At 49.8% G+C, this 18,078-nt stretch overlaps 1 protein-coding gene across 1 annotated transcript in view; it reads left to right on the top strand.

Moving 5' to 3' along the window:
• Nucleotides 1-17,358, top strand: part of LOC128256399 (mucin-17) — a 33,376-nt gene extending 16,018 nt beyond the window's left edge. The window contains 5 exon segments of the mRNA XM_052986740.1: nt 6,993-7,473; nt 10,483-10,957; nt 10,959-11,033; nt 11,035-13,192; nt 13,227-17,358. Of these exon segments, the coding sequence (XP_052842700.1) occupies nt 7,163-7,473; nt 10,483-10,957; nt 10,959-11,033; nt 11,035-13,192; nt 13,227-16,747 (6,540 nt within the window). The 5' untranslated portion in view covers nt 6,993-7,162 and the 3' untranslated portion in view covers nt 16,748-17,358.
• Nucleotides 17,359-18,078: the final 720 nt, after the last annotated feature.

Raw genomic sequence — 18,078 nt, 5'->3', positions numbered from 1 at the left:
GTCCGACTTGGCCAGCAGATTGCCATGAAAAATGTTCGCATGTTTGTATTGCCGGGGGAGGTCCTCTGCACGGATTTGTTTCCAGTTCGGGTGGCCCAAACACCTATCTGGGTGGCTGCCTGCCCCGATTGTGGGTGCGGTGTGCAAGCATATCCTTTCTGGGTGTAAGCCGTAAGCCTGCTAACCGAGAGAGAGAGAGAGCCCAAGCCTTTGCCGTGGCCGCTGGTGAATTTAAAATGCAATTAAATAATAGATTTAACTCATCTCGGGCTTGGGCGCAGCGTAATGTAATTCGGGCAACTAGATTATGAAAAGCCCTCCGCCTGGGGTTAATTAACATGACTAATGCACTGGAAATAGCTGACTCACTGCGGCTCACTAATCAGTCCTAGACCGCCCACTAGCGGCCAGTCGGGTTTGAAAGCCCGGCAATTACGGCGGCCTGATAAAACAAGGCGAGTGATTGTGCAAGTCAGGGCTCAAAGGACACGGATATGGCCAACATGAGGGCGCCGCTGGTGTGCCCCACCGCCATTCAGCGAATGACGCAGCGGACGGTAAATAGCCGATGGACGGAGTTGGGATAAGCAAAAGGGGTAACCCTCGCTGCGCACACACTCACACTCATGGTGGCTAAATCCTTTCACACACACTCGACCGCTCGCTGGCCAGAAGAAACGCAGTTGGGCATAAAAGGATACGACGCCTTTTTGTGCAGGGCAGAGCAAAGGATTTTGTGCACCTTTCAAGGTCCCTTTTCACAGTTTGTTGGCTGCAGAGCCCTGGAATGAATGAGTGAATGCTTGAATGCTTGAATGCTTGAATGCCTGAATGCCTGAATGCCTGATGATTGAATGTGCCAAGGTTGCAGGGTGGCCAGTAGGCGACCTCTTAGGGTTCATACTAATCAGCCACAAGCAGACATCAGACTCACTCGGAATCCCTCGGCATCCCAGCTGCCCTCACTTGTTTTGATTATAAATTGAAAAATTTGCTGCTGTGCAAAATGTGTGCGGAATCAAAGTGTTTGCGAGGACTTCGTTTCCTTTTCCTTTTCGGGGCTTTTCGAGCCTGGCATTTCATATGTCACAAGCCGGGACTGAGTGACCAAGCGCGAAGGGTTACTCATGTGGAATTCAGAGGTGTGGGACCATGAGGGATACACACACGCCTATGTGCATATAACCGAGTGTCAGGAACTCTTAAAGTGCAAATAATTATGACACCGGACCAAACTTGGACCGCTTTAAAGCACACACCATAGTTCATGTCCTGCGACTGTGCAGCACAATAAATATATTACAAATGTGATAATGGCAGGCGATTGCATAATGGATTAAGCACGGCCTGGTGGTGAATCCCCCGCCGTTTGTCGTCGTTCTCATTTAAGCCCTTATCAACTCGAATCCCAACAAATGCCCCACTGCAAGCTGCACAACTGTGTGCAGTTTTACTTAATTTGAAGCGATTTATTCGCACTTTAAAGCCTGCTCACCGGTCCTGATTATGGCCTCGCTTTAACGTAATCAATTAAAATGTTGACACGACTGGTTGTCGTCGGCAGGGCGCACTCTGCACTCTGACCCGGCCAAGACAAATGCGAATGCAATGCGACTCGAGCACGCGCCATTTGATAAATTGCGGCAATCAGAAGCTCGCCGCTCGCCTCGCGCCTTTTCTCCTTTTCGCCTGATGCGTAGCTGAAAAGTTGCGCCTCCACTGCCCATAGTGTTGCAGGCCGCATGCACGAATCACGTGACGTCGGTAGGCAAGTCGCTAGGCAAGTTCTGCTAATTATTGCCAAGGAGTTTCATTTTTTCAGTCGGGCCATGAGCCACGCCACGTGGCCTAATCCCGCTCACGCCCTGGCCCCATAACTTTGGAACTTGGCGCAGCTGCAGGACAGTCCGGTCAACCGGACAACCGGACAAGCGGACAACCGGACAAGCGGACACCCCGGCACCAGAAGCAAGCGAAACGTGTACGGACTGGGATCGAATCGGGACAGAGTCATTCAATAGACTGCTGGAGCTGCGACGATGACAATGGCAGGAAGATCCGAAGCCTCGATGGGCGACACGTGCGAAGTGGAATAATGCGAGGCAAAGCGGTTGCCGTTGAGCCGCAGAAACTTGAAAAACTATAAAGCCGAAACGAGCTTCTTGTCCCGGCGCGGGGATTTATTTATGGTGAAGTGCGGTGTCGGCGGCAGGCAGACACCGAAGCCACCGATGCCACCGATGCCACCTCGGCCTTTGTGCGGGTGTGCCAGGCATAAACACACAATCCACCTACGTCCTCTCGGAATTCGATCCGCTCCGAACAATAACAGCCGGGACAAAGAATAGACAGCCAGATAAGGGGAACGGAGCCGAAAAGTTTCATAGCCAAATGAAGATTGGCATAGCGAGATATGCACGTGATGGGAATGGAATGCCGAAAATTATATCGAGCTCCTGCGGCGTGCGAAATCTTTTCCAAAACAATATATGTCATGCACATGCCCGGGTAAAACCCGTGCGGAAGGGGCACTGCCAGCCAGTAAATGGCCAATGAATCGACTGAGCTGCGCCGGCAATGGAATCGGAAAATAAAATGCACATTAGCCGGCCAGAGGCGCACAACTGCCAGTAGCAGTAACAATAGCAGTAGCAATAGCAGTAGCAGTAGTAGTACTAGCGGAAAAGGCAGCGCAAATGGGTGCACAGTGTGTTCGGCTAGCATCTATTTCAGTGGAATTAATTAATTAAATTATACATATATTACAATTTTCCGTCTACCCATCGACTGACTTTTAACATCACCCATCATTCTGTTTCATAAGGAATTTATCTAAAATACCATGAAAGAGAAGTACGTCAACACGACTGTCTAAATTGGCATTTTCACGTTTTTCAATGTTTTTAGTCTTATTAAGAAAACATTACTTTTTCCTTTTCTTAACAATCATACCAAGCCCAGTTTTCCGTTGTTGGGTCTACTAAGATAAAGAATACAAGTTTTTTGAAAATACATTTAAAATTGAATTTCGTTAGGATTCTGAATAATATATTTTATGCAATGCAATCTTGCCCACCTCTTTTATAATATCGGTCCGAAACAGCGGTTTTTTTTAAGATTTATATTTTGTTTTACAAAAAAAAACAGTTATCGGCGATTTTTATTTTAAATATTGATTAAATGAAAAAGTTATTCTTTGACAAATAAAAAAAATTCTGTAATTACTTCATAAGAAAAAAAATGTAGCGTGAACTATCCATGTTTTTTTAGCTATTCAAAACCCTTATAAATGACGACTGATAAATTTAAATAAATACGAATATTTAATTGATTTTACTACAGAATACAGTAAAATTTACTTAAGTATTGTTAAGCTAACTTAGTAAGTAAAACAGAGGTGTGACTGTTTTTCGTTTTGTCTGCTTACTGTTTTTATTATTTCATTTACCCATGAGCCAGTGAACGACCCCATAGAAATCACTGTTGAGTATCGCAAAAAAATTTTAATTTAATTTTGTTATAAGTATTACTTTGGCGCTACTGAAAAATTGGTTCTGGGTAAGGTGAAAGAACTTGGCTTGTTTTTAATCTTAAATACCGTCATACAAATTTAAAACAATATGCACAAAGGTGAACAAATATAAGTGGGCCTAAGAAAATACTGTTCTGGTCTTCTTAAAATGCTACTTGATCGCCGGCAACCATGTCCTTTGCCCACTGTGGGCCGGAAGGAATGAAATCGCTTCGTCGACCAGGACGCCAGAAGAACAGCCCAACATGTGCGGGTGTTTTGTGTGCGCACTTCGAAAGAAAAGCGCAAATCGAAAAAAATAAATAAAATCAAATGTTCTGCGCTCGAGAAGGAAAGTTTTCAAGCTGGGCGAACGGCAGGGTCAGCGCTGAAATTACATCTTATGAGCGTCGGGAGGCCACGCTCGGGGAGCGTATACGTAACGTAACGGAAGCGGAAACAGAGCGATAAAGTTCTGTTAGTGTAGCGCACCAGCAACCACTCCACCGGACCCCGTGGGAGCGCCAGAGTGCGAAAGTGCGAGCTCTGGATGGCTCTGGATGGCTCTGGATGGCTCTGGATGGCGCTGGAGCTGAAGGCTTGCCAAAGAGAAAGCCCAGCTCTGTCAGTCGGAAGCAGAGTGTTTAAACGTGGGCCAACACTTGGCTGTGCTTCCTGGAGAGCAAAAACAAATGAAACAGGAACAAAAATCAGGCTCAACAGCTGGCTGATACACCGAGGGGAAGGGCGTCTCCGCACGGCGGGGTGCGAGCTATGCAAGCTCGAGTGTACTGCGACCTTGACTAAGCGCCGTAATGCGATTTGCTTTAATTTCCTAGCCGCAAGCGGTAACTGATTGCTCCAAAGCACTGCTGTGTGCGGAGGGGCGGGCAGTAAATCCAATAAGAAATCAATGGCTAACAAGCAAAAAACAAACCAAAACAAGTTTCGCCATGGTGGAAAATCTTAATTTTCCACAAACCCAGGAGACGTGACACATTCGATGGACGCTGTGAACGTTGCAAACTCTTCTCAACTTTTTACACACCCAGATCTTGTTCTCGTGTGAGTGGCTCATTTGCTGACCGCTTGTCTACTTTATTTGGTGCTGGCTCTGAAGCCTTAAAACCAATTTCGGCTATATTCGTCACAAGCATCTTGGCTAACTCAATTGACTTAAGTTCCCCTCTTCCCCAGCCGCAAATACTTGCTTGCACTCAACATTCAAGCCCAACTCCTAGGAATTATTGATCCGGACGGTGTCCATCATTAAGCTCGAATATAGTAGAAATATAGCTAAATTAGGACTGAGTTTCAATTAAAGTCAAACAACTGCGGAGCACGGTTTCAAGAACTCAGTAGCTTATGCTAATTTTTTTGTTCTCCCATGCTTATGAAGTCTGGCATCTGACACTCTTTCTACTCAAAATATATTTACCATCTAGCTGCTGGCGGAAGTGTCCTTAGAGAGACACACCTCCGTCCTGGTCTGAGGATGGGAATATGTCCTGAGCCAAGTCTGCCAGCCACATGCCTCAGAATGTCATTTTGGCTAAATACACCTTTTGTCGTTTTATTTATGGCCAGTCTCCTCCCCACACACACAATTTGCATGTGTTACGCTTTTTCGGCCCTTTCGCCCTTGGTCTTCTGCCCCCAATATATGGAAATGTCGGAGTGATTTGTTTAAACAAACGTCCAGCTCGTGTGCGGTCTCATTTCTTCCCATCTCGATTCGCTTGCTTGTCTCTACAGCTGTCAGGTTCCATCTTGGCCGAACCTGAAACAGAATCTGGATCTGGATCTGGATTGGACCCTGAACAGGCACACGGAGCACTTGCTTGTGTGGGGCGCTCCCTTTGTGACTTTCTGTTTGCTGGGCGGGTGTGTGTTTGTCGGCCACTTGTCATGTCACTCGGCGTCATTGTCGACCCAGACAATGGCAGTCCGACCAATCTGTCCTGGCACCTCACCTCAGTTAAGTTCTCGGGCGCTCCTCCCAAAGGGTAAGCCACTCTTCGGGGCCGGCATTTCATTTACATTTCAATGTCAACCGATTCGGCACCACTCCACTCCCCGTCTACACTTCCAAAAGTCCTTCGAAGTCCGCCGAAGGACCGCTGACAATCGTAATTTACCGTTACAAATCAATTGCCAACTTATGGCCGTGACGAGTCCTTTGTCGCCGATGCCGATGCCGATGTCTGTGGACTGACGGCCTCTGTGAAACCTACATTATGCTGATATATTTTACGCCCAATTTATGTTAATTTGGTTGTACTCCCCTTGATGTTCGGGGGCCATGAAGCGAACGGATGAAATCAAAAATAGGACCAAAAGTGCCAATGCCGTCAGCAACCAGTCAGCAAGCATATTTTTATGGCCAGCCTCGGTATTTATGGCCGACTTTTTTCGCATTGACCACGAATCGTTTAGCTATCTGCTGTATATGGACTTGTTTCATGACCTGCGTTGGTGTGTGTACGTGATGTGGCAAACTGGTCGGGTTCACAAGTTCACAGGGACGTGGGCCACAGGGGGAGGGGGGGGGGGGGGGGGGGGGGCTCAGTATGTTTGCCAGGATACGTTTCTGTAAGCTAACATTTTGACAGCGTCGGCTTTAAGTTGTCAGCGCATTCTTTGGCTTTGCCGCTGCGTTGCTGTTGGTGTTGTTGTTGGTGTTGGCCATTGTGCTTATTAACATATTGCCGGGATGCTGTTTCCCTCATGTCGCGCCATTGACAATTCATTTGTGATATCACACACACACGCGCACAGAGGGCTTAGTGGCACGACGCGAAACAGGAAAGCTGTCAAAATGGCTGCCAAGTATTTGCACAGATTTCCAATGCTGATAGCAAATGACAGACAACAACATCGAAAGAGGAGAGCTACGGGAAGGGAGCCTTGGCTAAAAATAAGAATCATTTCCCAGATACCTGGAACGGATTTTGCCCGGTGTTCCCGCATTGCGAATCCTCAGTCACGTAGGGCAACTTGAATGCCGCTTTAAGTTATTGCGAATCTGAAATTTCCATCAGGTGGCATATGCATTCCGTAATGCACACGGCCGTTCTTTGGCTGGAAGGGGGTGCTGGTGTGTTTCATATCCCCAGCTTATGACCAAATTGCCTGGCACTTAGGCCAAGGCTCTGAAAGCATGCTTTACTGCAAAGACGCCGACTCCAATGGCATTACTTCCCCCACTCGCCTCATGTGGCTGCTCGTTATTATTAGCATAATTACAGGCGCATTAGCGTGCCAGGTTTCAGGTGCTTGGCAATTTGCCTGCTGCCAGGACGCCTGATTATGACATGGGCCTAAAAGCAGCCGGTTGCCACAATGCACCTCCTGCAGCGCCGCTTAAAGTGCGCGAGTTTCTTTAGGGAGGCCCACACTTTATGCAAATTCCTCGCCGGAGTTCCGCTTTCGCTCGCCTTCATTAACAATGCTTTAATTAGTTTTTTATTTCGTTTTGCAGCTTTCGCTTGATGTTTATGCAGCGTCCTTCGACATTAAGCGCCAATCGGACTCAGTGAGCCAAAGGTCCCGACCTCCCGTCAGCAAAAGGGAGAGGAAAACAATTTTAAGATTAGTCCGGGGCTGAAGCACCAAAGCGCCCGCTCCGCGCCAGCACCCCACCAACCCACAATGCGTCTACCGCGCACATCTCCGGCACTCTGGCCGCTGCTCTGGCTGGCCTTGGCCACCGCCGGCATTCCGGCCTATCCAAACAGTCAGCCGCAGCAGCCGCTGGTCACCTATGTGACCACCTCGACGACGTCCAGCCAGCGGAGCCAGCCCAAGTCCACCAACATGCAGCCGGCCTTCATCTACGATTCACCTCCTCCTGAAGGGGAGGAGGGTCCGGGTCCGGGTCCGGGTCCAAATCCTCCCCTGAGCACAGCCACATCCACAGGGGCCGAGGAGACTGAGCCGTCAAAGAAAGTCATCGGTTCCAGGTGAGTTCACACACAACACACACACACACACACACACACCGGTTTTGTACAGGTACGGGCTTACGTTTATTGCGGCCTTGCTGCCTGAATTAAGGAATCCGCACTGAGAAAAAAAATAATAGATTAAGGATCAAAGGCCCAAAATGCACTTTTTGCTTTTAGTTATTTGGTGGACTTACAGATGCATTTATAAGATACGTTTGATGTCCCATTAACTTGTCACTTCGAATAAATTAAAAGTTTTTAATTAAGTATTTAAGGAGCACGCGAAGTGTAGACAAAAGCTGGATTTGCCATGAGAAATCGTAAGCCCATGAATCAACAACATCCTAATTTTATCAGCTTAAGTTAGATTATATTGTTTTGATCTCCAATCTTTTTATTTTCCGTGTAGGGGGTGGGCCTCTTTGTTTTCTCGTCCATTTTTAGTTGCCCTTTGTTTGCTGTTTCTATCGCTGTTGCTGTTGCTGGGGAAAATCTTTTGTTTGCACAGCTTTTTGCAATTTTTGCCACTAATTGAAATAGAATTTCCTGCTTTGTTGTAGCCGCTGTTTCGAGGAGCGTGGGTTGGTCAGACTGGGCACTCGCCTTAGTATTTTTAATTAATTTGCTCTGCGGCCGCAAAGCGTACTGGAGTGGGCTGGAAAGCGCTGCATACTTTGTGGCACGCGTTCGGAATCCCATTGATAGGTGGGTGGAGGTGGGTGTATGTGCGTGGAGGTGGGCCGCGACCAAGGGGCCTGAGCATGGGCCAGGGCCAGACGTCAGCGACTAAATTGAGTGCTCATTAACTTCAAATCAATGCTAATCAATTGGGTTTGAGTGGACGCGATGCTCGAGAAGAGGACCCGAAACCGTTTATCCCTAATCTGCGCTGGAAAGAAGGGCTCCACGAAAGCAAAAGGCTGTCATATCTTTCGGTTTTGTGGCGCCCCAACTGCCACTCTGCTGGCACAAAGACAGCTGTTTGAAAGGTTCCGGCACAATTTCATATTAATTCCGCGCATAAACAAATTCACAGCCAGCGGCGTCTTGCGTCAGCTGCCGGAGTTCCGCTCCCTCGGCCCACCGATGGTAATGACTGCGAGCTGTTGCCTCTGTTGCCTCTGATGACTCTGTTGCCGCTGATGGTGATAACGACGATAAGGACGATAACGATTATAACGGCCATGATGATTCGCAGGTCCTTGATGGCAACTGCAGTCAGGCGCATCTGCAATATTTACATGCATTTTTGATTGTGCTGCATTGCCCTCCGGATTCCAATTAAAACCAATCTGTGTGCCCGACATTCTTTGGGTCATTTACACGAAAACGTCACTGTGTCGGCAGCGTTTACCTAAAAATTAAATTGGAAACAAGTCAATAAATCATTTATTTTCGCCTCAAAGCCCAAATCGCACTGAGCTGCAAATCGACGAGAGCCGGTTGAAAATGAACAAAAATTTTACGGAATATTTTCATCCTAATCCCATTCCAACACAATTCTGCACTTAATTTTCGCATGAGGGGATTTTCCCCCTCCGCGCTGATGATTCTGACGATGCATCAGCCCGCTCTATGACATGTGGCATAAGGCATATGGATATGTGTCCATTTGCAGTATGTGTGAGCCAGCTGTATATGACTAAGCACGCTCCAGCTCACGTGCTTAAATGTTAATGATGTGCTCATGCCACACGCGGAATTACTTGCATACTCATATCAAACTCACACAGACGCACCACCGACGCCAGCTAACATATGTAAACTGTAGTGTGTGCCGAGATATCCCCACTAAGCGCTGCACAAATGCAGATAGAGGATAGAGATGCAGATGAGACGGGGATTGGGGGTTGGGGGTTGGGTGTTGGGGCTGGAGGCCGCGGGATGGATGAGCAGGATGACTGCGTGACTTTCTGCGACCATTTCATAGTGCTCAATTTCCATTAAAATGCCAACGATGCGCCGCCAAGTATGCAACATGACTTGCGCCGTCCGAGGGACAAACGATACATAATTCCGCCAGTACGACTTTATAAAAATCAGATGCCATGAATGCCATTTCTTAGGTCGGTGAGCAGATAGATTTAAAACGCAGAATCGATTAGCTGATATTATGGCACATTAACGTAAACAAACGCTACAGTTGAATTTTAAGGAGTTGATCTTAACATGTCCTTCTAACCGTGCTGCTATGGTTCTGCGACCCATAAATTGGGATCTGACGTGTAAACCGTTAGACGTCTTGGGAGTTTCCGCTTTTAATGCCAAATAGCAAAACTCTTTGGCAACCATAATTTAAATAGTACACACAGACGAAAATATTTAATAAACGCAAAAAATCAAGCCTAATCCCGTAAACATAAAAATAATAAAGAAAATCGCACTTCATTGCTTATTTGACGATTCGACACCCTCAGCAACTTAATAAAAATTACTACAAAATGAGAACAAAAGAACATAAGTCATGAACATTGTTTTTAGATTTTTTTCGTTTTTTTTTAGGTGTAGAGATATGAGAAATCTTGCCCAACACATTCATTTTAGCAATCAAACCAAATGTTTTTTATATAAAGTCAAAGTTAAAAGCACAGATTAGCAAGTTAGTTAAACATCTTTATTTATGTTTTAATAAAACATTTTAAGTTGCCTGATTTTTTTAATGAAGTCAAAGACTTTATCAAGTTTTTTCTTTAAATCTGAGATTAAGTTTGCGTAGAAACGGGCATTTCCATTATTTATTTATTTATTTTTTTTTTAATTTCGCTCACAAAATATTTCTAAACGATATTTGATTACGCTTACAAAAAATGTTTTTTTTTATAAATATTAAAACTAAAATATAATTTTTTTTCTAAAAAAATTAATAAAATTTAATAATAATTATTTTGTATTTTTTTGAATATCGTTTATAATGACTACGGATAGAAATATGATTTTCGAAATTTTGTTTTAGAAGTCTATTGTATAAGTCCATTGATAAATTTACTCTCAAATAATAATTTCTAATAATGCTCCTCATTCCAGTGCGAGCCCATCGGTTTCGGTGGTTCTCGATGGCAATGAGCCGCAGTTCACGGACGCACTCGGTCACAAGGTCCCGAAGCCACAGCCGTCGTTGCAAGTGGCCAGCCCCATCGTGCTGCTTAACCCAGACCGCTACGAGTTCTACACGTTCGACGAGCACGGCGAGCTGGTCAAGCGGCTGATGACCATGCAGGAGATTCAGAGCATCGTGGCCAACGGCGACGGCGAGGGACCGTCCATCATCCACCCCGCCCCGCTGGCTGAGAGCAATCCCGACAAGAATGTCCAGGACATTGTGAACAGCGTGCAGGACGTGCTGAACAAGGAGGTGGCCTCCAGCTCGTCCAAGAACAGCTCCGGGGAGCTGCTTCCCCCCCTTTTGGATACGCCCGACGTCTCGTCCTCCTGGTCGCTTATTCTGCCCGCCATTTTCGGCAACACGGGTGGCGACATTTTCCCGCAGCAGCGCCCGTCCCCAGATTGTGATGACTCCGGAATCGGAGCTGCTGGAGACATCCACCCGGGCGGCGCCACCAACCACCCGTGCCACGAAAGAAACCCAAGCCGGCGAAGCGCAAGCCGGGCACAAAACGCAAGCCAGCAACCACTACCAGCACCACCCAAGTGACACCGCAGGTGGTGCAGGAGGAGCTGGATCCGATGGAGTCCGTGTACACGGGAATGCAGCAATACCAACAGGTGGCCGCCAACATGCCCGAGTTCGAGCTCCTCCACATGCAGCCGATCTACCAAAAGCTGCCGAGCACCACAGGTCGGCCGGAGACCACCACGCGGCGCGTATTCTACAACAACCAGGAGATCATTCACACGCCCACCTCCTCGAGCAGCGCCCCCTCTAGCACCGAAATCGTCTTCAGCCACCAGCTGGCCAAGAAGCCGGCGAGTGTGCAGCGCAAGCCCACTCAACCTCAACGCGTGAAAAAGCCTAACGGTGGGACTGCGGCCGAAACTACATCCCAGTCCACTGGGGGAAAACAGAAGGTCAAGAAGAAGACAACTACCACAACGACAACGACAACGACAACAACCACACCGGCCCCACAGCCCCAAACGGAGCCACCCACTCAAGTGACGCAAGAGGAGCCTGCACCAATAGAAAGCACGACCACAACCACCCAACCGCCGGCCCCGACCACACAGAAAAAGAAGAAACGCAAGCCCACACGAGCCCCAGGTACTGGACCGTCCGGTGGGAACGCAAAACCATCGAAGCCAAAGAGGAAGCCCACGTCGAAGCCAAAACCAATGATCCAGGAAGTGAGTGAATCAGCCTCCGCTGCATCTGCACCTCAGCCGCAGATTGTGGATACTCAGAAGCACCCAAGACCGCAGAGACCCCACAAGAAGCCCAAGCCAACAGCCAGTTCTACGACAACAACAAGCACAACAACGCCAGTGCCAGAAGCGACAGCAACAACAACCACGCCCGAGCCAGTGACCACTCCGCCAGAGGCCCCAATCACAGAGCCACCGGCAGAGTCCAGTCCAGGCACCACCACTCCAGAACCAGAGCCCCAAACAACGCTTCCCACAACAACTCCAACAACCGAGGCTCCTACAACAACAACCACAGAGGCATCGATAACAACAACCACTGCTCCCACTACAACAACCACAGATCCCACTACAACGACGGCTGCTCCTGCAAAAACCACAGCGATTCCACCTGCTCTACACCACCAGAAATTGCATAACAGGCCCGTCAACCGTCCCACAACACAGCACCACAACCGAATCCACACGAAGCCAGTGCACAGCACCACCACTGAATCGGGTAAGGTGTCAGGGGAGCCACAAGCCGAGAGCTACGGACTGGTTAATGTGATTCCCGCCTCGAGCACCACCCACAAACCATTCTATCCGATGCCCAGCTACGATGCCGACTCCTCTCAACACACGACTACTTTGCTCGCCGATCCTTCGGCGCTTCACTCGCCTCTGAAAAAGACTCCTCTACCGTCACTCACCCAGTTGCAGCAGCAGTTGCACCTCGGCTCACCATCGCCAGCTCCTCAGCTCTCACCCGCCCAAATCCTCTCCATGGACCAAATAGTGCAGTCCCTGACCCAGGACCTGTCGACCACAGACAAGGCGGAAGACGACTCCGTCGCAAGTCCAGTTAGTTACGACAGTGCGGAGAGCAAGCTGCAGATGGAAGCGCTGGCCAACAAGAAAAAGGTAGCCTTCGTTGCCATCACCACCGCTGCGCCAGCAACGACCACTACCACTGCCAGTTTACCGACCACCTCCTCCAAGCCCACCACAATTCTGACTAGCAATAAGCCACTCACGTCCCACTATGGCGGAAGCACTCTGGCCACGATGCTTTCAGAAGAGGGAGAGGACGTCACCGACTCCACAGAATCCTCTGTGGCCCACCCGCAGCCAGCAGATACCACGCTCAGTAGCCTCGAGGACGATGACGTGGAGCAAACGCCCGTGGTTGTTATCACTGCTAGACCACAATACTTTACGGTTACGAGGAGGCCGGAACCACTGAAGCCGATCAAGACCGACCACAGCCAGGAGGAGCCAGAGACAACGGAGTTACCCGGGCAGACACAGTTCCTCGTGACAACTCCGATGTCACCGCTGGAAGAACAGGAAGTCACAACCGATAAGATCGATGCTGAGCCCGATCACGAGGTTAAGTTTGAGCCTCTCAACGAAAGTGTACCGAACGAACTTCTTCCCACAAGCGGCTATAACCCACAAAGTCTGGAAATTGCAGGAGGAGGCGGGTGCTGCGGTTGCCACCACAGAGCAGGCACTTCGCCTTCCGGTTTCTGAGAGCAGCACGGTTAATGACTTTGACAGTACTGAAGTAACCCCCCAGATCGCCGACCTTGTGCAGCAACTCAACCTAGAGATGCTTAAGCCTACGGACCAGATTTCCATGGCCAACTTCCAGACTCAGGCGGCCACCGTGGCCTCCACCTTAGTGGATGGCACCAACACGCTGGTCTCGGATGTTCCGATAAATTCAAACGAGACCAAGGACGAGCTGGAATTCCTCATGTCCGATGTTATACAGCAGATCACTCAAGGCGATCAGAGCAAGCTCCCTCCAAAGGCCCAAACGCCAGACGATTCACACCGCCTGACCAATTTCGCCCAACTTAACAGCTCATTCCTTCTCCAGCCAAGGCCAGAAAAAACGGAGGAGCCTGAGGAGCCTAAGGAGCCCCAAGAACCGTACAAGCCAGAGCCGCAGCTCGAGACAAAGGCACCCACTCCTAGTACGACAACAGCAGCCCCTTTCAAGCCGGACGCTTTCCCAGCAAACCCCATCCACGTGGAGACGAGCACCCACCGGATTCCCATTCTGTCGCTGTCCCAGATTTATGCGCAACAGCAACAAGACCAGGATGAGGAGCAGCAAGTTTTTACCAACGAACGCCTCGAGGTGCAGCCAACTCAAGAGCCCGCCAAACAGGAAACAGTCCCCGTATTAGGGGCGTCTACAGTAACGCCCTCAGTGGGCACCTCCGAGGCTGACGCGGTTGAGTCCGCCACCACCACAGAGTATCAGCTGACGCAAGAGCCCAACCAGGAGACCACTTCCAGTGAGGAGGGTTCTGGCAGCGAGGAGTCAACGACCAGATACAGCGACATCCCCGAAAGCTACACGCACCCCGAAAGTGAAGAGGAAGTGCCCGAGCTGTTGACAAATGGATACAACGAGCAGCAGCAGCAGACGGAGACGAGTGCTTTCCAAGAAAAAGAGACAGGACACGAGCCCGAGCCCGTCCTCACCACGGAAATGTCTACGCCGGAAGAGCCAGAGACCACCGCCCCGCAGTTCGTGGAGGAAGAGTCGACATCGGCGAGCAATGCCTACCAAGACTCTCAGGCAGAAGAGCAAACTTCGACAACGGAAAAGCTTGAATACCCAGAACAGCAGCCGCAGTTTTCCCAAATAGCCGATGTGGAGGACAGCGCCACGAACGCCGCCCAATTTCTGCCCCAATACCAGGCACCAGCTAGCGGAGAGCGGGAGGAGTCCGAAGTGCCGGTCACGGAAATTCCCGGTGATATGTCCTTGGCATCTTCCGATTCGGACATGTCTCTGAGTTCCGAGCAGGTGACCGAAAAAATAGAACTGAGCACGGTAAGGACGCAGCAGTTGGACGACGAGTCATTGGAGGAAGTTTCCGACGAGCTGACAGCCACCATTTCGGAAGAACAGGAGGCCGAGGATGCGGGGGCGGTGACCAGTGCCCAAAAAATACAGCCGGACGACGAGGATCCATACGTAAAGCTGGGTGAAACTACCGCGAGTGTCGTGAGACCGCTGAACCCTAGCGCCGAAAAGGTCGGTGAGGATAAGAGCGTCACTGAACCCGAAGACGACAACTACAAGGTTACATTGCCGTTGGCCAGCTACGGAAACCCACCAGTGGATCAGGCGGATGAGGAAGACGAGGAGGATCAAGTGCTTTACCAGAAGCCCAGCAGTACAACCACAAGGGTAACCACTACTACAAAGCCCACAACGGAAACTCCAACCACGACTACGTCTAGCACTACCAGTGCTCCCTCAACGACCACAAAGCGACTGAACACCTTGAAGCCTGTTTCCTACTACGTTCAGCCCTCCCTGCTGGGTGGATACAATCAACTGGACTACCAGCCGCCAAAGGTGCTGCCCTACAATGCCAACAAGGCGGACCCAACTCCGACCCACAGCCCATATCAATCCGCGTTGAGCCAGCAGCGACCCTCCCAGCGGCCCCCGCTGCTTACCAATCTAATGGCCAGCTCGACGCAGTCGACCCGACCCCCCGTGAAACTAGAACCCAGTCCGGAGTCCTCCCAGGGGCTGGAGGCCTCCACCGCACCTATGGACGCGGACCTGCAGTCCTTCGCGCGGCTCTGCAACGAGCTCGCCTTCAGCTACTGGCGCGCCATTACCTCGGAGAAGATCAGCTCCGCTAGAAGTCTGGTCATCTCCCCGTTCGCCCTCACTTCCATGCTGTCAATGGTATTCCTTGGGGCGCGCGGAAGCACGTCCGGGGAGATGAACGAGATCCTGAAGCTGGACGACATGGTCACCTTCAATCCGCACTTGATCTTCAAGAACATAACCAGCTCGGTGGAACAGGCCACGGACAGCGACATCGCCACTGCGGCTTTCGTGCGCGAGATCTTCAGTGACCGGGCCAACGGAAAGATACTGCCCTTCTTCAAGGAGAAGACCCAGCAGCTGTACGCCGGACACGTGGAGGAGGTGAACTTCCACGTGGTCAACGACATCGTGCGCCGCCGCACCAACCTCCTGGTGAAGCGCCACACGATGGGCAAGGTTCTGGAGTACCTGCGCACCAACAGCGTGTGGGTGAACGGGCCACTGGCCACCATATCGGCCAACCTCTTCCAGACGGACTGCTCGCACGGCTCCACCGCGGATCGCGATGGGGAGATGTTCTTCCAAGTGCACCCCACCGTGCGCCAGCGCCGGCTCGTGCCCATTCCGGCCGTGCTCTACCGCTCCGGATTCACGGCGGGCTATGAGCCGAAGCTGGACGCCACCGTAGTGGCCTTCGGCAGAGTCCAGGACACGGTGAGCACGGTCTACGTGATGCCCGGCCACCAGAGCTCCATCTCGCCGATGGACAACTTGGAGCGCCTGGAGCGGAGCCTGGTGGAGACGGCCTTCGGAGAGTCGCGGGCCTGGAGCCGGCTGCTCACCTCGCTGATGGACCGGCCTGGCATGGAGGTGCAGCTGCCGCGCTTCTCGCACCGCTCCTTCGTAAACGCCTCGCTGGGCCTGCAGAAGATGGGGCTGCGGGGCCTCTTCAAGTCGGACTTCGCCGACCTGCGGGGTCTGACGGGCGCCGGGAACCGCGACATCTTCCTGTCCGACATGATCCAGATCAACACGTTCAGCACCTGCGGCGAGGAGAAGATCTCCGAGCACCATCACGTGGAAATGTACCCGGCGCCCCCGCTGCGCAAGCGCAACAAGGACGTGGACGCCACCGAGGACGATGCCTTCGACTCGTCGGAGGCCGTCGTGGACTTCGGCTCGCTGGTGCAGGAGTCGGCCCTCGGGCGGGGATTCTACGACGACCTGCTGGACCCCAAGTACCTCGAGCTGCCGCTGCCACTCCGTCCGCGGCAGGCTCGTGTGCCGGACGCTCCTCGGCTGCGCTTCGACAAGCCCTTCCTGTACTTCGTGCGCCACAATCCCACGGGCATGATCCTGTTCATGGGGCGGTTCAACCCGCGCCTGCTGCCGTGAGGCACCGCGAGGCACCGGGCTCACAGCACAGCAACGCAACCGTGGGTCGTTTTCTTGTTAAACCTTGGAAGGTGACTTAGTGAATTTATACCGTACTCGTAATGCTAACTTTATCCCTAATGAACGCTGCTTGCTGCGCCTTAATCCCGCGTCCCCCGTCTGGATGGGTCCGATACGAGATTGATGCTCAGCAAACGATTGCATTTGCCAGTGGCAGCTGCAACTGCAATTATTCTCTGTGCGCGCAAAAACGAAATCAAATATCTTAAATGCTTGAATGCAGTTTGCGCAAATTCATTTTCAACTTTTCTGGCTCGCATTTAATTTCCCGCATACAACCCGAATGCGGTATGGTATATGAAAATGCATTTTTTACTTCGCTCGTTGTTCGCTGAAAAATCGCCCGCTTCGCAAACAAATGTTGAATAAATACGTAGGCGGCGAATGCGAATGCAATCGAAAATTAAATGCAAATGCAATCATGGGATGCGTCAATGTTTTGGCAACTGAACAAATGTAATTTAGTAAAATAAACTTTACGAAAACGCAAACTAAAAGTTATGTATGCTATAATGTAAGCTTAAACAAAAAATCTAAATAAATAAATATAAATATTATACATACTACAAAAACCAGACACCCTTAAATTGTATTTGCCAAAATGGCAATGTTTCTGAATACACAAGTGCCTTGCAAGCATATTACAGGCCGCAGGACTGGGGGTTACCTGAGGAAGGCAGCACGACACAACAAAACAGAACAGAACAAATAAATATGTTATAACAAAGTGTCTCGACAAAAAAATTCCCGGTACTCACTTCGTAAAATGCAATGCATGCTTATTGCTGCTCAGAACACAAAATGCAATGGAGATTCCATGGCCGCATTTTTTCGCAGTTTGAATGTGCCTGATTCCATTGCCGCATATTTGTTAATGCTGCTGATTCGCTAAGTTACACAATTTTAAAAATATGCTCTTCATAAAGGTAGTTTAATACTTTATTATTTTTTACAGTGGTTTTTAATGACAAGATGTTTCCCGTAAGGTAATGTATATTGGACAGAGTTAGAAAATAAGTGCCGTGTTCTCGACCGTTAAGCAAAGTACACTCTTTATGATTGGACGATAAAAATAAACAAAGGATCAATCGATTTTTTTTTTCCTCGTCCACACTTTAAGACCACAATCAAAAGACCGAACAGCGAGAAAATGGCGGCTTTTTCAAGGAGTGTTAGCCCATCGCCAAATTATTGTCAAAAAATACTGAATACATAAAATAACAATTTTAAAGGGTGTACTGAACGGCTAATTATCAATAATTTGATACTGA

Source organism: Drosophila gunungcola, assembly GCF_025200985.1.
Source record: "Drosophila gunungcola strain Sukarami chromosome 2R unlocalized genomic scaffold, Dgunungcola_SK_2 000017F, whole genome shotgun sequence".
Taxonomy (NCBI): Eukaryota; Metazoa; Arthropoda; class Insecta; order Diptera; family Drosophilidae; genus Drosophila; species Drosophila gunungcola.
This window is presented reverse-complemented; position numbering and strand designations above follow the sequence as displayed.